This window comes from Gopherus flavomarginatus, chromosome 10 (assembly GCF_025201925.1).
Source record: "Gopherus flavomarginatus isolate rGopFla2 chromosome 10, rGopFla2.mat.asm, whole genome shotgun sequence".
Taxonomy (NCBI): Eukaryota; Metazoa; Chordata; order Testudines; family Testudinidae; genus Gopherus; species Gopherus flavomarginatus.
The window spans coordinates 9087104-9110236 of NC_066626.1; the positions used below are offsets into that span (position 1 = coordinate 9087104).

Genomic DNA, 23133 nt, shown 5'->3' on the forward strand with positions numbered 1-23133 from the left:
TGCCTGGATGCGGAGTTCCCTACGTTTTCTGAGATTTTTCATTACACTCAGGTGCGTTTGTTACATATCCATATGAAAAATATTTTCATTCAATAACAGAAACAGATAGGGTTTCACTGTTTTCGCTGGCCTGGAGCAGCTCCCATGAATGGTCTGTGGCTCCTGAAGTCATTCCATTGGGCAAAACATCATCTCTTCACACTGATGTAGTTAGGAATGCTCAGGTCAATGAGCAATCTGATTGGCTTTACTCCGCTTTCCATTTCACAGCCCCAATAGCAGTGGGCAGTTGTGTTATTCAGGGCAGGAAGGATGAGAAAGCTAGCCTGGTAATGGTGGCAGTGAGGAAACTGCTCTTGTAAGGTGCGGCACAGCAGCTGTTCTTGTATGGCAGCGATGAGAGGCTTCAGCATGGAGATGCTAATTTTAAAAGAGGAAAGTGAAGGGGTAAAGAACCATTGAAAATGAACCCCAAGAGATTGTTTTGGTCTCCATTTTAGTGTAAAGCGATAAGGTCTGTTTTTTAGAAAATAATCCTGTTTTTTTGTTTCATTTAGAGCAGGGGTGAAAATCTGGCCCTTGAGCTCCTGCTGGGAAACGGGGTCTGGGGCTTGCCCTGCTGTCACACTCCAGCCGGGGAGCGGGGTTGGAGGCTGCTCCACGCACGCAGGCGAAGCTCCCAGAAGCAGCAGCATGTCCCCCCTCTGGTTCCTATGCTTAGGGGCAGCCGGAGGGCTGCATGCGCTGCCTCCGCCCCACGCACCATCCCCACAGCTCCCATTGGCCGGGAACTGCAGATGGAGCAGTGTGCAGAACAGCCTGGCCACACCTCCACATAGGAGCTGAAGGGGGGACATGTTGCTGTTCCCTGGAGCTGCATCATATAAGCGCCACCCAGAGCATGCACCCCTGACTGCCTCCCATGCCTCAACCTCCTGCCCCAGCCATGATCCCACTCCCTCACCCTAACCCCCTGCCCCAGCCCAGAGTCCCCTCCCACACCCTGAACTCCTCATTTCTGGCCTCACCCCAAGGCCTGCACCCCCAGCCAGAGCTCACCCTCCCCCATGCCCCAACCCCTGCTCCAGCCCTGATCCCCCTCCCACCCTCCGAACTCCTTGGTCTCAGCCTGGGGGACCCTCCTACACCCAAATACTGCATCCCTAGCCCCACCCCAGAGCCACACCTCCAGCAGGAGTCCTCCTCCTCACCTGCTCCTGCACCCCAATCCCAATTTCGTGAGCATTCATGGCCCACCATACAATTTCCATACCCAGATGTGGCCCTCAGGCCAAAAAGTTTGCCCACCCCTGAGTTAGAGAGTTGTCTGCCCAGTAGACTAACATGTTTTATTCCCAGGTTTCCATGTTGGTTTGCTGGAATCATACTGCATGTGACATTAGGAGTTATTCTCATTTTGATTCATTGGGACTTATACACAAAACTCTGTGTGCACTGACATGACACTGTGCCCCCTTGATCAGTAAAGTCTTGAGAGAGTTTAAAAGCTGACACTTCATGTCTGTTGTTGCACTAGAACACCTGATGCAAGCTCACCCTCTTGGGTTGGTTGGATTCTGGCCTATTATTCCTTAACTTTAGCAAAGCATTTGATACAGTCTCCCACAGTATTCCTGCCAACAAGTTAAAGAAGTATGGATTGGATGAATGGACTATAAGGTGGAAAGAAAGCTGGATAGATGGTTGGGCTCAATGGGTAGTGATCAATGGCTCAATGTTTAGTTGGCAGTCAGTGTCAAGTGGAGTGCCCCAGGGGTTGGTTCTGGGGCAGGTTTTGTTCAATATCTTCATTAATGATCTGGAGGATGGCGTGGACTGCACTCTCAGCAAGTTTGCAGATGACACTAAACTGGGAGGAGTGGTAGATACACTGGAGGGTAGGGATAGGATACAGAGGGACTTAGACAAATTAGATGATTGGGCCAAAAGAAATCCGGTGAGGTTCAACAAGGACAAGTGCAGAGTCCTGCACTTAGGACGGAAGAATCCCATTCACTGTTACAGACTAGGGACCGAATGGCTAGGCAGAAGTTCTGCAGAAAAGGACCTGGGGGGTTACAGTTGTCGAGAAGCTGGGTATGAGTCAACAGTGTGCCCTTGTTACCGAGAAGATTAACGGAATTTTGGGCTGTATAAGTCGTGGCATTGCCAGCAGATTGAGGGATGTGATCATTCCCCTCTATTTGGCATTGGTGAGGCCTCCTCTGAAGTACTGTGTCTGGTTTTGGGCCCCACACTACAAGAAGGATGTGGAAAAATTAGAAAGAGTCCAGCAGAGGGCAACAAAAATGATTAGAGGCTGGAGCATGTGATTTATGAGGACAGGTCGGGGGAACTGGGCTTATTTAGTCTGCAGAAGAGAAGAACGAAGGGGGATTTGGTAGCTGTTTTCAACTACCTGAAAGGGGGTTCCAAAGAGGATGGATCTAGACTGTTCTCAGTGGTAGCAGATGACAAAACAAGGAGCAATGGTCTCAAGTTGCAGTGGGGGAGGTTTCGGTTGGATATTAGGAAAAACTTTTTCACTAGGAGGGTGATGAAGCACTGGAATGTGTTACCTAGGGAGGTGGTGGAATCACTTTCCTTAAAGGTTTTTAAGGTCAGGCTTGACAAAGCCCTGGCTGGGATGATTTAGTTGGGAATTGGTCCTGCTTTGAGCAGGGGGTTGGACTAGATACCTCCTGAGATCCCTTCCAACCCTGATATTCTATGATACTCTTTTCCACTAGCTTGTTTAAAAGTTGACACTTTGCATGCCAAATGCTTCTGATGTTCTTACTTGCCAGCTCTCTGGTAACTGACTGATAGATACCATTTACAAAACTCCTCTCCGCTTTCCTACCTGTTTTCTTCTGCCTCCAGTGCTTCACCCTCACCACTGCTGATGTCAGACTCCCCTGCACTCCCTCCCTCAGATGTGCTGCAGGAGCCAGTACCTTTAGGATGTTGTTTCACATGCAAATTTAAATGACCTAGGTCCCCTACATATCTGCGGGGGACTGGACTCATTGATGTAACAGGTCTTTTCCATTTCTGATGTCTCTGATTCTGTTAAACTTCCCAGGCCACCCAAGCTCTAGAAGATTATTGAAGGGGGAGTGATACAGGGCACTCCTTCCTGCATACACAGCAAAATCTCAAAGGGGGCCTTATCAGGATGAAATTTCTATCTCTTCAATTTTCTTAAATTTGAAGCAATAAAACAGAGCACAAAATGTATTCCAAACACATCATTCTTCCGAGGTCTCCTTTTAAGGGGCCAGGAGAAGACTCCGAGCACAACAAGGGATATACAGGCTCTGAAATACTTACCTGTTTTAGCTGAAGCCCATGTTTTGCCAACTGCTGGGTGGTTTGTCTTGAAAAAGTGACTACTTCAAGAGCTACAATTGGTTTGGCAGCTAGATACATTTTCCTTTAAATGTGCAGTATCCAAGTCAAGCTAGGGGAACATCCAGTGGGTAATGAACCAAAATGGCTAATTACTGAACATTTCTGAGAGCTATCCCAGGAACTAACCGTGCTTTAAAAATATTGGAATTTGATTGTTATGGACCAGGCAGCATATTTGACACTGCTCAGATATTTTTACAGCTATTCTCAGCTAGCAGCAGTCAGTCACAGTGAGTTACTAGGTCTGATCAGCCAAGTTGCAGCTGGAATTGCTTTGCTTTGACACCCTTCTAGCTGCTTGGACAGGACAGCTCCTTGTTCCGTAAGGGCACCTGACGCTATCTGTGAGCTGGCAGGATCAGGAGAGACCTGCACTGACAAAGTTAAATGATTTTAGTTAGAGACTAAAACTGGGCTTGCTGCTGGTATCGTACTTCAGACCCTGATCAAGCACTTCTGCTAAAGATTTGGGCTTTACTGTATCTACCCAGGCCAAGTCCTTCTGTTAATGTCGTATTTGCCATGTTTTAACATGGCGTCCTGCTTTGGTTTTTTTATTATAATTTTGTTCTTAATTTTTTTGGTGTGACTTGTTGTATTCTATAACAATAACCTTCTTAGTTCTAATGTCCCTCCTACCCCTCAGCAGTTGACCAAGCTCCACCAGTTGGCTATGCAGCAAACCCCCTTTACTCCCCTTGGACAGACCACCCCCGCTTTCCCTGGTACGTACCCAGATGCCCTTTACAGATTTCCTTCTCTTCTTACCTGTAGAGTTTCTCTCTCTTTCTAAGCTTGCTTTATTTAATGGAAATAAATACGACAAGTAAAGTGAAGTTGCAAATGTCAATGGTGAAAAGTTAACAAAGATCAGTATTTCAAAGTGCTTTTCCTTATGGCTCAGTTCCCTGTAATTGTGCTTGTACAGTCTGCTCTTGGGAAGCCATGTTTATCTGCTTCCTGCTTTTCTAGCTTGAATATAGGTTAATTAACCTTGGGATAAAACTAATATTTGTGGGCCCTTTCTAGCACAGAGGAGTGGGTATTCACTGCCACGGGTTGGTATGTCCTTTGGGAGACATCCATGCACTCTGACAGTGCTTCATTTGTTGAGCATTGTCTGCACATTCCAAAATCTGTAAAGGTTGTGGAAATTCCTTTCAGTTCTTCCTAGTGATCTCAATCACTATCCAGGATGCTCTCTTCATATGCACAAAGTAGCAGTAGGATGTCGACAGAAACGTGCCATGCATGAAGCTTCTTTGTTTTGTGCTTCATGGGAAGTGGTGGGAATTAACCATAGTTTTAGGGGGAAATCCTATCCTCTGGTGAAGGAGACCTTTGAAGAAGTATGCTACAATGGAGGACCCCCAGCAGTCTAGTTAGGGCTATGTCTCAAACTTTGCTAGCAGAATTGATAATACAGTTTAAATTTTTCATTGTGAACTAGGGTGGCAGCTATAAAGTAGGGAATTAAAATACTTAAAATACCTTCATTTCACTCGATGGTCAAAATGCCAACTGGAAATTCCTTTTCTGCCATTTTGTCCATCATATTTTGAGCTTCCTAGATGAAGTGACATTGCTTATCTCCTTGAAGGCAAAAGCATTAAATCTGTTTCTTCTTTGCTCTTCAGGAGAAAAGCTGCCCTTACATTCCTCCGAAGAAGCTCAAAATCTGATGGGCCAATCATCAGGTAAAATAAAAGCTACAGGGAAATTAGTAGGCTTCTGTTGCAATATTTCTTGAATAGGACCCTATCATTGCTGTAATCATACATAGAGTGTCTTATTGTGTTGACAAGACAGTGCGACTTCCAGTGGGCAAGAACTGATGGTGTAGAACAGTACCTGACATTTTCCTTCTACAGTATGTCCAAGGAAGTGAATAAATTTGCCCATACTGTACTGTACTTCAATAGTCCACAAATATAGTCTCTTCATATATGTGTATCATTCACGCTAATGAGTATTATGCATGGTCAAGAAAATAACAGAATTATGACCTATATTATTGTATTTGATTTGTATAAAGTTCTCCATGGGATAACAGAAGAATGCCCATGAGAGGCATGAGACAGCATTGCTCTGTTAGTGTAGATTTATTAATCCATCCAGAGTAAGATAGCTTTCTACGCTATGCAATGCATTAATGTATCTGAGTAAAGTTGTCATTTTTGATAAATTCCTATTTCAAATTTTCTGCGCTGACAATTGGCTAAGAAGCTAATACATGCCAGCACAGACTTTCTTTAATAATAATGATTGTTTATATCTTAAATGCAGTCAGAACAGGGTGTTTTTAGCCCTTGAGAGTAAATGATAGAAGAAATTAACCACTTGAAAAATATTGTTGACATTCACATAACATAAAATACCTTTAATTTAAATATACATTTGCAAAATAATCATTTCATAATATGGCCTAGTGCTAATAAGTTAATGTATTTTCCAGTGAATATTTTATTCTTCATGCCAATGAAAGGAATTTTGGGGATCTTATTGTACTATAATATCTCTTGTTGGGGAATGGAAGTACATTTTGTTAAAGCAGTATGGGCATATTTTATGGGCTATATCCTCAGCCCATGTAAATCACTTTAGCTCCAATGAAGCCAATGGAGTCACATCTATTTATGTCAGCTGAAGATCTCGCCTTATGTTTAAATCGTAGCCTTACGTATAGTGACTTGTATTTTTAGTAAAAGTCATGGACAGGTCACAGGCAATAAAAAAAAAATTTACGGCCCGTGACCTGTCCATGACTTATGTTAAAAATGCCTGTGATTAAATCTTGGGAGGACAGGGGGATATTGCACTGGGCCTACTTCTTGGAGGGTGTCTAGGGAGTGGGATCAGGGGAGGGATTCCGTTGCGGGGGGCATCCGGGGCCAGTGGCACCAGCTGTCCAGGCCAACGAACTGCGGCTGCTCCAGCCAACTAGCTGGCTGGGGACCGCTGCCTGGGGCTGCCGGAGAAGGAGCTTGTGTGGCTGTGCCCCGGGCCACTCCAGCAGTGGCTGTTGTGGATGTACTGGGGGCCCCCTGAGCAGCTGACCCCGTTGCCAGCTGCTTGGGCAGCCCTGGGGTCGGCCACACTGGTCCCTAAAGAAGTCACAGAGGTCATGGAAAATTGCAGAATCCATGACTTCCACAACTTCCGTGACAGACGTGGATACTGACATAGCATCCCCTCGCCTCGCCCCCACTATGAATTTTGTAACTGTGTAACATATCGATTTAGAAAATGTCTCCTGTGGAATTCCAGTGGTTTCTAAATTGAACCTCATAATGCATGTGAGAACTCCGAGAGAGTTCAAGGTCATGCACTCTGGGATTTTCCATCACTGCTGTGTGGTGCACTCTAAGGTACAAGTAACAGGGACAACCCAGACTCCAGCCCATGGGATGTGATAGTTAGGGTGGCACCCAGCAAGGAAGCCAGAAGACCTACTGGACCGTCCAATGTTCAATGTGGGAGAGGATGTAGAGCATCAGAGTGAATGAGGAGTAGGTTCTAGATAGGCATTGTGAAGAGGGATCTATGGGGTCAGGATTGGATCAGAACTGGGAGCAAGGGGGAGATGGAATGGCGGAGAGGAGGGAATTTATCCAGGCTTGAGCAGAGGTCCCAGTCCCATTTGAGTATTGGTTAGGATCAGCTATTATTTTGCCTCTATGATTTGCCCTTCCCGTTATCACCGTGGGGGTGGATTTGTTAACCCAGAAAGGGAGTATTAGTGACAATATGGAGTAATATAAAAGAAGGCTGCATCTATTTCAGTGAGTGGGTTACTCTGCAAGCCTGCCTGGTGAGAAGTGCTTTTCATTAAGTCTTGGCATTTAGGAGCCTACTGCTGACCAGTAAAGTCCTTACTCTGCTGTAAAACCAATATTAAACCCAGGGGAGAGCTAGTGGTGACAGTCTCTTGTGCTGGTGTCCCAGCCAAGGGCTAATGCTGCTTTGTGCCCACAACAGAGGGATGCATGGCAGGATGGGTGTTCCTGTGGTAAGGCACGTGATTGGCAATTGGAAGACCTGGCTTGTATTCCCAGCTCTGCGCCTCCCGTCTTGTGTCCTTAGACTAGTCATTTCGGCCAAAATACTCAAACTTGGGGGCCTAAGGTTAGGCAACTAAATCTATAGTTAGATATTTAAATAAGTGCCCAGATTCTGAGAGGTTCTTAACAAATCACTTGGAAATTTCTGGGACTAGTGAGAGCTCATCAGTTCTGAAAATCTGGACCCTTCGGTATCTAACCTCGAGCAGCCAAGTTTGAAAATTGTGGCCTTACCCTTCCTTCAGTTTCTTCTTCTGGGGGATGGGTACAACATTTACCGGGCCTCCTGGGGTGGTTGTGAGGCTAAATTCAGTAATATATGGGAAGTGCTATATCTTCTAGCAAAGCAAAGCAATTTGACAGAGTTATTTCCAGGAGTAGTCTCCGAAATGCTTATTTAAATGTAAACTTTTATTTTCCAATATGTTCATAGATTTCAGTCTTGGTGAGAAGTACTTTGCATCCTGTCAACTCTGGCATGCTAAGGAAAATGGCAACACATCACATTTCTTTTAAGAAATTTTCCATATATTCACCCTTCATTGTATTATTAATGCAGTGTCAATCTTTGTTATGGACTTAATATTGTAAACTATGGTTGTTCTGTTTTGAATTCTTAAAACACAATGATACCAACAGAAATGTAGCTTGTTGGTTCCAGGGGTGGTGGAACAATTTGTACAGTGGGGTGCTGAGAGCCACTGAACCAAACTGTAAACCCTGGATATAATGGAAACCACTTCAAGCCAGGTGGTGTGGTGTGGCAACCCCTCCCCCCGCCCGGACCCCTAATTCCAGCATCTATGATTGGTTCATTCCTTTTCTAAATGTACTCTATTGTGATCAGCAAAATTAGATGGGGAATTCTCTTTAGCAGTACAGAAAATGTTGGTGGAACTGAAGGATAGCAATGCTAGATCATTACTTGTATTGTTTATATATTCCTTTTGGAGCAACTTCAAAATACCTCAGGACATGCAGCAGCAATTCTGGGGTCATTTCATTTTGTGACTTGCATGATAGAGTTCAATAGTGCTGTTGTGTTTTTTCATAGCGACACTGTAAGTAATTGCATGAATCACTGTTAATTGGGAGAAATGAGAAAATATGAGGCAGTTTAGCAACAGTGAAAGCCATCTGGCCTCAACACATCTGCCTTTTCTTTTGTTTCATTTTAATTCTCTATTCCGTGTGCTTTTCTTCACGCTCTTAATCCCCTATTTCTCCAGACACAAACCTCGGTGTCTCTTGAACTCATTTATATTCTTTGCCTTAAATTCCTTCTCTGGTAGTTTATTCTATATAATGATTAAAGTTTTTGTGAGTAACTAAATTCACATTGGCTACCAGAAAGCGTCACTCTTCCAGTGCTGCAAATAGGGATATGAATGTCACTATTTCAGCAATGAGTGAAGGTGTTTATTTAGAGAAACTACTGGTGACATATGCTTGGTGCTGTACTGAGAACATTATGAAATGCTGATTGATTACATTTCAAGCTGCAGAGATTTGTCCCCTGAGTCCTCCACTTTCCATCTTAATGGAAGTGTTCTTTATCTCTTTAGGGAAACTGAAAGGAAATATACGTCTCTATACATATCCATCACTAGATACCACATGTTTCTATCTGGTTAAACAATGATGCAGGCTCTAAAACTGGATGTCTTGCTCTTCCTATGGTGGAAGAGTACGATGGGTATTGAATACAGTTAGTCAGTTCATGTGTCATATTTTGTGTCATTGTGACACAGTCTTCCACTTTCAATATCATTGGTAAACCACTGGTGAGCACTGCTGCCAGAAGGACATGCAGAAATGTGATAGATATCATGTGATGTAGCACTGCCACATGTCCTAACAAAGACCTTCTTGATCTATGTTGTACCTCCTCTCCATGACTGTTTCCTTAAGCATATTCTACTGTATCATGTGATCAAAGAGGTTTGTAGTGTGTATACTACTTACCCCTTGATGTCATCACCATGATGATAAAGCATTCATCCTACAAAGCATTTACTACCTCTAATATGCTATGGGCCATGTGATTTCTGACTATCCAGTGCTTACTTACAGACTTCCCCACACAAAATGCATCTCTTATTTCTCATTGGCAGACTTCAAGCAATACAGAATGTTGCTTGCTTAACCTATTTCAGCATTTCCCAGGTGGGTCTGTAATTTTGCACGGTGGTTTACAGTAATCTAGGGATTGTTTGAGTGTTAAAATAAAGGAAAGGAAGCATGGACCAGCTGGCAGTAGCAAGGAGCTCTTCCTCCTTGTTTCTTGGAAGGAAGACAAAGTGATGGGAAGGCACCTACAGTCACTGGCTTTTAGACTGGAAGCTGTGAACCTCCTAATGAGAACCAACTCGGAGGTTTCAGGGTCCCAGAAGAACAGTGGTAACCAGCTGCAGGAGTGTTGTTAGTACTCTTTGTTCCTTGTCATTATACCAGTCTGTGTTGTCCGCTTTCCTCCTGACCCTGAAGGAGTATGGAACATTTGTAATGTCTGCTGTTTTGGTAAAATACCAGGCAATACACAGCGCTTTCTCTGCAAGCTATAATCATTTTCCCTTGCATATGCTCAGGTTTGGATGCCACTCCCCCGGCCAGTACTCATGAACTCACCATTCCCAATGATGTGAGTATAGCACCTTTGACTGCTCTCTGTACCAGGATATATATGAAAGCTACAAATAAATCAGTTACATAGCTTTATAGCAGCCAGTTCATTGAGCCCAGCCATGTGGTTTGACCGTGGTGTGTCAAAACATTTAATATGATTACTAGACTTAATGTACAGAAAAAAACAAAGACTGTTAAGAATGGGTCAGTCTGGCTCTCCACTTTTTTTTGTCTTTGCTAGTTTAAAATCTATGACTATGTCTTTTCTTTAAAGTGAATGTAATGCTCATGAAATATGCCTGGTTGACAGCTCTAGAGAATGAAATCGTCTAATATTTCATGACCAACACAGCAGGAGTAGACTCTTTCCATTGTCCCACCAATCGCCTTAGCCATGTGGACCTCTGTGATGTAGCTGCCCACTCAATCCTTGTTCTCTCTGCTGAGTGCCAGTTCAATATGTTTAATTTATTGTAAGAAGATCTGGAAAGGGATTAACTATATTTTAATCTTGATTGTACAGAGAAAGGAAAATCCCAATTTAGGAAAAAATTGGCAGGTGTGTGGAGGAAGAGTATGAGACAATCGAAGTTCCTCAGCAGGTGCAGGGAAATAGAATGGATATTTTTGTAAATATTCATGCAGATTGCCTATGGGTGCACGTACCCATGGTTGTTCTGACAGCATCTGAGCTATCGAGTGTTACTGGTATGTTAGTATAAAGTAAATGTCAAACTCACATGCTCAAATATTGACAGAAATGAAGCATTTAAGGGCTAGACTCAGCCCCAGCTGAGGCACAAATCTGTCCCAATGGAAAATCTAAGGATTTCAAGGGGAATTCTCAGGTGGAGCTGCATGGGCATAGCCTGCTGTATGCTACTGAAAAGTTGAAGAGTATTAGGGACAGGGATGAAAGAGACAGCACATGGCACTTCATTGATCCTGGATTGTCACACTGGTTTCCGTGGGACCACTGGAGGCAGCATATTTTAAAGCAGCCCTGAGGCTGCTGTACATGCCGTCCAGGGCATTTTGGACCCCAGGCAGCCCAGGATCAGGGAAGCTGAAAATTCTCAAAGCCTTTTGCACCTTGGCAAGCTTCCGCTATGAGTAGGCTGGAGGCTAACATAGATGACACAGCTAGTCACAGGACACTTTCCAAGCTACTCTTATTCCTCTCGTTCACCTCTGGAAAAAGAGGCAAAGAGTGATGTGGCAAATTTGCAGATGATACAAAATTGTTCTAGATAGTGAAGTCCAAAGCAGACTGTGAAGAGTTGCAAAGGGATCTGATAAAACTAGTGACTAGGCAATAAAATGGCACCTGAAATTCAATGCTGATAAGTGCATAGCAATGCACATTGGAAAACATAATTCCAATTACACATATAAAGTGATGGGGTCTAAATTTGGTGTTACCACTTAAGAAAAAGATCTTGAAGTCCTTGTTGTTCATTCTCTGAAAACATCCACTCAGTGTGCAGCAGCAGTCAAAAAAGCTAGGAGAGGGCTAGGTAAGACAGATAATATCATAATGCCACTCTATAAATCTATGATGCGCCCACACCTTGAATATTGTGTGCAGTTCTGGTCACCCCATCTCAAGAAGGATACATTAGAAATGGAAAAGGTACAGAGAAGAGCAACAAAATGATTTAGGGGTATGGAACAGCTTCCCTGTAAGAGGAGATAAACCATCTGAGTCTTTTTAATCTTAGAAAAGAGACCGCTAAGGAGGGATATGGTCAGTCTACAAAATCGTGAACGGTGGGAAGAAAGTGAATAGGGAAATGTTATTTACCTCTTCACATAACACACAAATTAAATTAATAGGCAGGGGGATTAACACTAACATAAGGCAGTACTTCACACAACGCACAGTCAACCTGTGGAACTAGTTGCCAGGGATGTTGTGAAGGCCAGATAACTGGGTTAAAAAAAGAACTGGATAAGTTCATGGAGGATGGGTCCATCAATGGCTATTAGCAAAGATGGTCAGGGACGCAACCCCAGGCTCTGGATGTCCCTAAACCTCTAACTGCCAGAAGCTGGGACTGGATGACAGGGAATAGATCGCTCAATAATTTCCTGTTTTGTTCATTCCCTCTGAAGCACCTGGCATTGGCCACTGTTAGAAGATAGGACACTGAGCTAGATGGACCCAGTATGGCTGTTCTTATGTTCTTAGAAAAATCCTCTTGGGCAGTTAGGTGCTTTACTGTGCCTTGATTCCCAAAGGTTCGGATAATTGGGTCATCTTGGTATTGGAAATGTGAATGTAGAGATTCTTAAAGCATTTTTGTGAAGATTGGAGCAACAATTTGCAGAAGGCTCTAGTCTCTGATAAATTATTGCTCTCTGTGAAGATGATGTATAAACTACTATATATTACTTCAATGACTTGGGACTTTGTCATGGTATAATTCTCCACTCTGAACCTTAGCGTCCAATGATGGGGTACCAGCATGAATTCCTCTAAGCTCAGTTACCAGCTTAGTACTTGTAGCGCTGCCACCAACCAGGAATTCCAGTGTCTGGTACACTCTGGTCCCCCCAAAACCTTGCCCAGGGACCCCCAAGACCCAGTCCCTCTGGATCTTAACACAAGGAAAGTAAACACTTTCCCTTACCATTGCCTCTCCCAGGCTTCCCCTCCCTGGGTTATCCTGGAAGATCACTGTGATTCAAACTCCTTGAATCTTAAAACAGAGAGGAAAATTCACCTTCCTCCCTCCTTCTCTTTCCCCCTCCCAGACTTTCCCTGAAAGAGAGACAATAATCCTAACACAGAGAGAAAATAACCTCTCTCTCCCTCTTCCCTCTTTTCTCCCCACCAATTCCCTGGTGGATCCAGACCCTGTCCCCTGGGGTCTCACACCAGAATAAGAAAACAATCAGGTTCTTAAACAAGAAAAGCTTTTAATTAAAGAAAGAAAAAACAGTAAAAATTATCTTTGTAAATTTAAAATGGAATATGTTACAGGGTCTTTCAGCTACAGACACTGGGAATACCCTCCCAGCCTAAGTATACAAGTACAAATTAAAATCCTTCCAGCCCAATACACATTTGAACTCCTTCCAGCCAAATACACATTTGCAAATAAAGAAAACAAACATAAGCCTAACTCGCCTTATCACCTAGTACTCACTATTCTGAACTTATAAGAACCTATATCGGAGATATTGGAGAGAAACCTGGTTGCACGTCTGGTCACTCTCAGAACCCAGAGTGAACAACCACCAAACACTAACAGCACACACACAAACTTCCCTCCCTCAAGATTTGAAAGTATCCTGTCCCCTGATTGGTCCTCTGGTCAGGTGACAGCCAGGCTCCCTGATCTTGTTAACCCTTTACAGGCAAAAGAGATATGAAGCACTTTTGTTATATTAACTCTTACTTATCTGTTTATGACAGACTTGCAATCACTAGAAACTAAATTTGTTCTCACACAGCTTTTGTCAGACATTGACAGCATGCTGAATATCTACAGCTGCTTTTTCATCCAGGATGCTAAAATATCTTTTTGTCTTTACCTCTTGGTGACCAAAATAATTTTGACCAAGAAAATAAAGAAGTCTGTTTTGAAAGCTTTCAAATCCTCTAATTTATCTTCACCTGGAGAAAAAGGGCTCACATGCCCTTCCATATCGTAAGGCAAATAGCCTGACAACTCTTTTTAGCAGATGTAGAATAGCTTTCCTTGTATTACAGAAGGAATCAGTGCCAGAAGTCAAAGGATCCATGCCCTAGGGTTTGGAAATTCTGTTTGACTAATCATGATTCAATACACTCGTGAGCGTTCCTTGTCAACTGTGTTAGGCAGGGTAGGGAGAGTCAAGGGAGTGCCAGGGTGTGAAGTATTTTCTTTGATCCTAGAAGGTTGATTTCAGAACTGCTCTGCTTATCAAAACATTATTTTAAAATCAGAACATTTTGAAATCTCCAAATCAAGAGGCTTCCATCTCAATTTGATTCTTTTCAGGCAAAAAACACAGGAAATCTTCAGTTGTGGCAGAACACAGAAGCAGTCAACAAACACTCCCCATCACCTCCTGGGTTTTTGCAAAAGCGTTTAATATACCAGACCTGAATGAAAGAAACACCATTGTCCTTGGTGCTTCATGGCTGGCTGACAACTCTTCTAATATGAAAGCAAGCTAAGCTTTGCAGCCACATATGCAAAAGACCTTTTTCATGCACACTCAGGGTCGGCGCTACCATTTAGGCAGCCTAGGCAATCGCCTAGGGTGCCAGAATAAATGGTGGGCACTGTTTTGCCGGAGGGGGCGGCAGGCGGCTCCGGTGGAGCTGCCGCAGTGGTGCCTGCAGAGGGTCCGCTGGTCCGCGGCTCCGGTGGAGCTGCCGCAGTCGTGCCTGCAGATGGTCGGTTGCTCGCGCGGCTCCGGTGGACCTCCCGCAGGCATCACTGCAGCAGCTCCACTGGAGCCATGGAGCACCAGACCCTCCGCAGGCACCATTGCAGCAGCTCCACCGGAGCCACAGGACCAGCGCGGGCGGCGAAATTCCCGTCCACCTAGGGCGCTCAAACCCCTAGCGCCGATCCTGTGCACACTTCAATTTTACAAGCTTAAAATATCAGCCCTGAAACTTGGCCTCTGAATTACGGTTCTTTGTTCCTGTATATCAGGTCAATCCTGCATTTCTTTTGGATATGTAACATCTATCTCCAGTCAGGACTGAGACAGAAGCTTATAGATTCATAGATTCATAGACTCTAGGACTGGAAGGGACCTCGAGAGGTCATCGAGTCCAGTCCCCTGCCCTCATGGCAGGACCAAATACTGTCTAGACCATCCCTGATAGACATTTATCTGACCTACTCTTAAATATCTCCAGAGATGGAGATTCCACAACCTCTCTAGGCAATTTATTCTAGTGTTTAACCACCCTGACAGTTAGGAACTTTTTCCTAATGTCCAACCTAAATCTCCCTTGCTGCAGTTTAAGCCCATTGCTTCTCGTTCGATCATTAGAGGCTAAGGTGAACAAGTTTTCTCCCTCCTCCTGATGACACCCTTTTAGATACCTGAAAACTGCTATCATGTCCCCTCTCAGTCTTCTCTTTTCCAAACTAAACAAACCCAATTCTTTCAGCCTTCCTTCATAGGTCATGTTCTCAAGACCTTTAATCATTCTTGTTGCTCTTCTCTGGACGCTCTCCAATTTCTCCACATCTTTCTTGAAATGCAGTGCCCAGAACTGGACACAATACTCCAGTTGAGGCCTAACCAGTGCAGAGTAGAGTGGAAGAATGACTTCTCGTGTCTCGTTTACAACACACCTGTTAGTGCATCCCAGAATCACGTTTGCTTTTTTTGCAACAGTATCACACTCTTGACTCATATTAAGCTTGTGGTCCACTATGACCCCTAGATCTCTTTCTGCCATACTTCTTCCTAGACAGTCTCTTCCCATTCTGTATGTGTGAAACTGATTGTTCCTTCCTAAGTGGAGCACTTTGCATTTGTCTTTATTGAATTTCATCCGGTTTACCTCAGACCATTTCTCCAATTTGTCTAGATCATTTTGAATTTTGACCCTGTCCTCCAAAGCAGTTGCAATCCCTCCCAGTTTGGTGTCATCTGCAAACTTGATAAGCATACTTTCTATGCCAACATCTAAGTCGTTGATGAAGATATTGAACAGAGCTGGTCCCAAAACAGACCCCTGCGGAACCCCACTTCTTATACCTTTCCAGCAGGATTGGGAGCCGTTAATAACTACTCTCTGAGTATGGTTATCCAGGCAGTTATGCACCCACCTTATTAGTAGCCCCATCTAAATTGTATTTGCCTAGTTTATCGATAAGAATATCATGAGAAACCGTATCAAATGAATTACTAAAGTCTAGGTATACCACATCCACCGCTTCTCCCTTATCCACAAGACTCATTATCCTATCAAAGAAAGCTATTAGATTGGTTTGACATGATTTGTTCTTTACAAATCCATGCTGGCTATTCCCTATCACCTTACCACCTTCCAAGTGTTTGCAGATGATTTCTTTAATTACTTGCTCCATTATCTTCCCTGGCACAGAAGTTAAACTAACTGATATGTAGTTTCCTGGGTTGTTTTTATTTCCCTTTTTATAGATGGGCACTATATTTGCCCTTTTCCAGTCTTCTTGAATCTCTCCCGTCTCCCATGACTTTCCAAAGATAATAGCTAGAGGCTCAGATACCTCCTCTATTAACACCTTGAGTATTCTAGGATGCATTTCATCAGGCTCTGGTAACTTGCAGGCATCTAACTTTTCTAAGTGATTTTTAACTTGCTCTTTTTTATTTTATCTTCTAAACCTACCCTCTTCCCATAAGCATTCACTTTGTCAGACATTCCTTCAGACTTCTCAGTGAAGACCGAAACAAAGAAGTCATTAAGCATCTCTGCCATTTCCAAGTTTCCTGTTACTGTTTCTCCCTCCTCACTGAGCAGTGGGCCTACCCTGTCCTTGGTCTTTCTCTTGCTTCTAATGTATTGATAAAAAGTCTTCTTGTTTCCCTTTATTCCCATAGCTAGTTTGAGCTCACATTGTGCCTTTGCCTTTCTAATCTTGCCCCTGCATTCCTGTGTTGTTTTTGCCTATAATCATGCTTTGTAATCTGACCTAGTTTCCATTTTTTATATGACTCCTTTTTATTTTGTAGGTCATGCAAGTTCTCGTGGTTAAGCCAAGGTGGTCTTTTGCCACATTTTCTATCTTTCCTACCCATCGGAATAGCTTGCTTTTGGGCCCTTAATAATGTCCCTTTGAAAAACTGCCAACTCTCCTCAGTTGTTTTTCCCCTCAGTCTTGATTCCCATGGGACCTTACCTATCAGCTCTCTGAGCTTACCAAAATCCGCCTTCCTGAAATCCATTGTCTCTATTTTGCTGTACTCCCTTCTACCCTTCCTAAGAATTGCAAACTCTATGATTTCATGATCACTTTCACCCAAGCTTCCTTCTACTTTCAAATTCTCAACGAGTTCCTCCCTGTTTGTTAAAATCAAGTCCAAAACAGCTTCCCCCCTAGTAGCTTTTTCAACCTTCTGAAATAAAAAGTTGTCTGCAATGCAGTCCAGGAACTTATTGGATAGTCTGTGCCCCAATATATTTTCCCAACATATATCTGGATAGTTGAAGTCCCCCTTCACCACCAAATCTTGGGCTTTGGATGATTTTGTTAGTTGTTTAAAAAAAGCCTCATCCACCTCTTCCACCTGGTTAGGTGGCCTGTAATAGACTCCCAGCACGACATCACCCGTGTTTTTTACCCCTTTTATCCTAACCTAGAGACTCTCAACACTTCCGTCTCCTATATCCATCTCCACCTCAGTCCAAGTGTGTACATTTTTAATATATAAGGCAACACCTCCTCCCTTTCTCCCCTGTCTATCCTTCCTGAGCAAACTATACCCATCCACACCAACATTCCAATCATGTGTATTATCCCACCAAGTTTCAGTAATGCCAACAATGTCATAGTTGTATTTATTTATTAGCACTTCCAGTTCTTCCTGCTTATTACCCATGCTTCTCACATTTGTATATAGGCATCTAAGATACTGGTTTGATCTTGCCTCCCAGTTTTGCCCTGACCCTCCTTTCTCTCTGCCATTATAGCCCGTGCTCCCTCTTGTTTCCGACCCATCTCCCAGGTCTTCATGTTCCCCACTTACCTGTGGGCTTTGCTCACCTGTCTCCGTCGAACCTAGTTTAAAGCCCTCCTCACTAGGTTAGCCAGTCTGTGTGCAAATAGGGTCTTTCCTCGAAAGGTGAACGCCATCTTTGCCTAGCAGTCCTTCCTCGAATAGCATCCCGTGGTTGAGGAAGCCCAAACCTTCCTGGTGACACCATCTTCGCAGCCAGGCATTCACCTCCATGATGCATCTGTCTCTGCCCGGGCCCCTACCTTTGACAGGAAGAATTGAAGAGAATACCACCTGTGCTCCAAACTCCTTCGCCCGTACTCCCAGAGCCCTGTAGTCACTCTTGATCTGCTCAGCGTCACACCTCACAGTATCATTTGTGCCCACATGGATGAGTAGCATGGGGTAGTAGTCAGAAGGCTGGATAATGCTCGACAATGCCTCTGTAACATCTCGGATACGGGCCCCTGGCAGGCAGCATACCTCCTGGGATGAACCGTCAGGGCGACAGATGGGCGCCTCTGTCCCCCTCAGCAGAGAGTCTCTGACCACCACTACCCTACCTTTCCTATTTTCAGTGGTGGCAGCAGACCTCCCAGCCTTAGGGGTACGAGGCTTCTCCCCCTTTACTGTAGGGGGTGATTTCTTCTCTCCTGTATCAAGAAGAGCATAACGGTTACCTATTACCATGGCAGGAGGTTTCGCAGCAGGGGTGGAGCACTGCCCGCTGCAGAAGTAACCAGCTGGCTGTGTCCACCCTGAGCCATCTCCTCCTCCACCAGTGGTGTGTCAGCAGTCCTGTGAACTGGGACAGCTACCTCAGCTGTCTCCACATGGATGCTGTCCAGGAATTGCTTGTGGATATGGATGCTCCTCAACCTAGCCACCTCCTCCTGTAGCTCTCCCACCTGCTGCCTGAGAGATTCCACCAGTAGGCACCTTTCACATTGGATGCCCCCTCCCCCACAGCCTGGATATCAGTAAGTGGAAATTGCAAGTTACAGTCTTTGGAAGACCACACCAGTATCTGGGTAGAAGCATCCATGCTCTGGTGCTCTGTCTGGCTACAGGCGCAGGTGGAGGAGACAGAAGCAGTGCTGCCACAGGTGTTGCAGGTCTTCCTAACCATCGTAAGCCACCCTCTGTCAAACTCCCTCTCAGAATCCCCTGTCTGCAGCTCCCTGTCTGCTCTGCTCTGCTTTAAAGAGAAAGGTTTTGGATGTAGTTTGGTTTAAAGGTTTTCAGGGGACTAACAGGTCACGGATAGGACCAAGAAGGGACCCCCGCTCCCTTCCTTCTCCTCTTCCAAACTCCCTTGCGAAACTCCCTGTTAGCAGCCCCTGTTCGCAAAGCTCCCTGGTCGCTTGTGCGCGGCTTTATAAAGCCCTGGCCTGAGTGAATGCCTGAGTGAAAGCTTCAAGGTTCTTGACAAATATGTTGGAGGAGCAGAACATCTTTAAGGTCATAGATTCCAAGGCCAGAAGGGACTGTTATTATCATCTAGTTTGACCTGTTGTGTATAGCAGAGGCCAGAGAACTTCCCCAATATAATTCCTAGGACAGACCTTGAGAAAAACAGTCGATCTTGATTTTAAAATGGCCTGTGACAGAGAATCCACCACGATCCTTGGTAAGTTGTTCCAATGGTTAATTACCCTCACAGTCAAAGCTTTGTGCTTTATTTGCAGTGTGAATTTGTCTCGCTTCAGCTTCCAGCCATTGGGTTGTGTTAGACCTTTTCTCTGCTAGATTGAAGAGCCCATTATTAAATATTTTCCTACGTGCAGATACTTGTAGACTGTGATCAGGTCACCCCTTAACCTTCTCTTTGTTAAGCTGAATAGATTGAGCTCCTGAAATTTGTCACTAGAAGGAAGGTTTAGTAAATTTTCATCATTCTTGTGGCTCTTCTCTGAACCCTCTCCATTTTATCATCATCCTTGTTGAATTGTGGGCACCAGAAGGGGACACAGTATGGCAGCAGTGGTCGCACCAGTGCCAATACAGAAGTAAGGTATCCTCTCTACTCCTGGTCGAGATTCCCCTGTTTATGCATCCAAGGATTGCATTAGTCCTTTTGGCCACAGCATCACATTGGAAGCTCATGTTCAGCTGATTATCTACCGCGACCCCCATATCCTTTTCAGAGTCTCCGCTTCCCAGGATAGTCTCCCATCCTGTAAGTGTGTCCTACATTTTTTGTTCCTAGATGTACATGTTTACATTTAGCCATATTAAAACACATAGTGTTCACTTGTGCCCAGTTTACCAGGTGATCCAGATCACTGTGTCAGTGACCTGTCCTCTTCATTATTTACCCGTCCCCCGAGTTTTTTGTCATCTGCAAACTTTATCAGTGATGATTCTATGTTTTCTTCGAGTTGCTTGATAAAGAGGCTAAATAGCACAGGGTCAAGAACTGATCTCTGTGGTATCCCACTGGAAACAGACCCACTCAATGACTATTTCTCATTTACAGTATCCAGCTTTGAAATCCATGTAATGCATCCCATATTCGTTTTATACCAATCAAAATGTCATGTGATACCAAGCCAAATGCCTGACAGAAGCCAAAATATCTTACATTAACACTATTACCCTTATCAACCAAACTTGTAATCTCATCAAAAAAGATATGAGGCTAGTCTGACAGGATCTATTTTCCGTAAATCCATGTTGATTTGCATTAACTACAGTCTCCTCCTTTAATTCTTTATTAACCGAGTCCCATATCAGCCACTCCATTATCTCTCAGATGACTGATTACCTGGATCACACCATTCATCCTTTTTAAATATTGGCACGACATTAGCTTTCTTCCAGTCTTCTGGTGATCCAAGACTTATTGAAAATCAATATCAATAGTCCAGCGAGCTCCTCAGCCAGCTCTTTTAAAACTCATGGGTGCAAGTTATATGAACCTGCTGATTTTAAAATGTTTCACTTTAGTAGTTTTGTTTAACATCCTCCAGGGATACTAATGGAATGGAAAGAGTGCTATCATCACCATACGATCAGACTTTATAATCTGTTTTTTCTCCAAATAAGGAACAGAAATATTTTATTGAACCTCTGCCTTATCTGCATTACTACTGACAATTCTACCATTTCCATCTGGTAAAGGACCAATACTATTGTTAGGATTCTTTTTGTTCCTATTTGAAAAACTCTTTCTTATTGGCCTGAACTATACTGGCCATAGACTTTTCCTTGTGTTCCTTTGCTTCCCTTAAGAGTTGTAGAAAATTTATAACTGCTGATTTATATTCATTACTATCAAGTTCCCCTTTCTTCCATTTGTTATATATTATTTTAAAAATTTTTTATAGCTCCCTTCACTTCCCCTCTAAACTAGGTCATTTTTTTTACCCAGCCCAGTCTTCCTTCTCAGTTGTGGGATTGGGCCTTTTTGGGGGTATATATGTTCTCCAGTAGTGCTTGGAGATTAGCAGTTTTTTATTTTAAGGCTGGCAGGATCATCTAGTCTGAGGTTCTGTGTTACACAGGCCAGAGAAAGTCACCCTGTGATTTCTGCATAAGACCTAGTAACTTGTGGTTGAGCTAGAACAGATCCTTTAGAGAGACATCCAATCTCAATTTAAATACTTCAAATGATGGACAATGCATCACATCCATTGGTACATTGTTCCAATGGCAATTACCCTCACTGTTAAAAAGTATTGCCTTGTCCCTAGTCTGAGTTGGTCTACTTTCAGTTTCCAGCCATTGTTATGTCTTTGTCTCTTAGTAGATTAAAGAGTCCTCTATGGTCAGATCTTTCTCCTCATGGATGTACTTATAGACCATGATCCAAGCCACCTCTTAACCTTCTCTTGGATGAACGAAATAGACTGAGCTCCTCTAGTCACTCACTATAAGGCAGCTTTTCCAGATCTCACATCATTCTTGTATTCTTTCTGAACCATTTCTACATGGTCAATATACTTTCTAAAGTGTGGATGACAGAACTGGACACAGTATCCAGTAATAGTCTCAACTCCGTACTGCTGTTTGATGTTCTTCTGCTTATATTTCGTAGAATCATGTTTGCCCTTTTTGCAGCATCACACAGGTTTTCCACACCAGCAGGTTTTCCACCAGGACTTCATGTCCTTTTCAGAGTCTCTGCATTCCAGGATATGGTAACCCATCCTGTTAGATGAATGATTTTGTATGGAGTGATGTTATAATTATCTCTATGGTTGGCTCCTAGTGTTCCGAGCTAGGAAGCATTTCTTTGGTGGCCGAGCCTCCTGTGAGATTTTAAAGAGGAATTCTAGTGGCCTAATGGTCTCTGTGCTGCCGTCTCTCACTAGGATAACTCTGTTTACCTTCTTCACTTACCGCCACTTCATATTGCTCCATTGGTAATGCTAGTATTATGTACTATAGGACCACAGAAGAAGAAGGAGATATAACATAGGTTACCAGTGAGGATTCCCTTTCCTAATCATCCTCCCTCAGCAGCCATTCTCCTCCACTTACTGAGAAGTCGGCAATAAGAGGAAATCTGCACTGTAATAGAAGCGGCATTCATATACTAAATCTAATTTCAAAGTAGGGCAAATCATTGTAAGCTCTATTAATGTGTCTTCAATGTGATCAAAGAAGAATAAACATTCAGATAAGAAGCTGTCACCAGTTGTACAGATTTTGACAGAGGGAGCACAGCTGCCATTTGAATGAAATACAGAATTTCAAGGCAAATTTCCTGGAAGTGAACTTAAATTGCATGCCCAAATAGAATGTGCACCCACAAATGAGACTGACATACATCGAATCAAGTAGTTAGACAGCTAATTGATTTGTACACACAAGTCCTGTTGGCTCTTGCAAATACTATAATTTGCACACACAAATGACAGGGAGTCAGGGGAGAATGTAGCATAAAAGTCTTACTGGTACAGGGGCCCAGCCTCAGGCGGAAGGGACGGGGCCTAGGGTGGAAAGGGTGGGGCTTGGGGTCAGCCTCCCTCAGCCAGCCCTTCTGCATTAGCTGGCCTGCGCCGCCCGGGGCTCCAGCGGCGATTTAAAGGTTTAAATTGCTGGGCCCCGGGGCACCTGTCCCTTTTGCCCCCCCCCTTGGTGGCCTTGTAGGATGGGGAGGGGCAAAAGGGGCAGTGACGTTAAAAGTCAGCTGTGTACGGCTCTGTACCAGTGGCCACTTCTTACTGGTACTCCGTACTGGCCCATACCAGCCCACTTTCACCTCTGCAGGGAGTGCAAATCTTAGAGGCCCTCGTTGGGCCCATTTGGAAAATTGAGGCTTAAAAATTGGTATAAGGTAAAATCTGATTTCTTAATCTTTAAGATAAGCATATTTTTAAATAGATGAGTTTCCCTGTAACAACTTTGTCTACTTTGACCCCAA

At 43.8% G+C, this 23133-nt stretch overlaps 1 protein-coding gene across 5 annotated transcripts in view; it reads left to right on the forward strand.

The window, feature by feature from the left end:
* PCBP3 (poly(rC) binding protein 3) overlaps positions 1-23133 on the forward strand; it is a 92256-nt gene that overhangs the window by 60496 nt on the left and 8627 nt on the right. For 3 of the 5 annotated variants that reach the window (XM_050916564.1, XM_050916568.1, XM_050916565.1), the window contains exons 10-12: positions 4064-4139; positions 5052-5111; positions 10064-10116. In XM_050916564.1, the coding sequence (XP_050772521.1) occupies positions 4064-4139; positions 5052-5111; positions 10064-10116 (189 nt within the window). The remainder of the gene's footprint in view (positions 1-4063; positions 4140-5051; positions 5112-10063; positions 10117-23133) is intronic. The other 2 variants (XM_050916566.1, XM_050916569.1) reach the window with 1 other exon arrangement.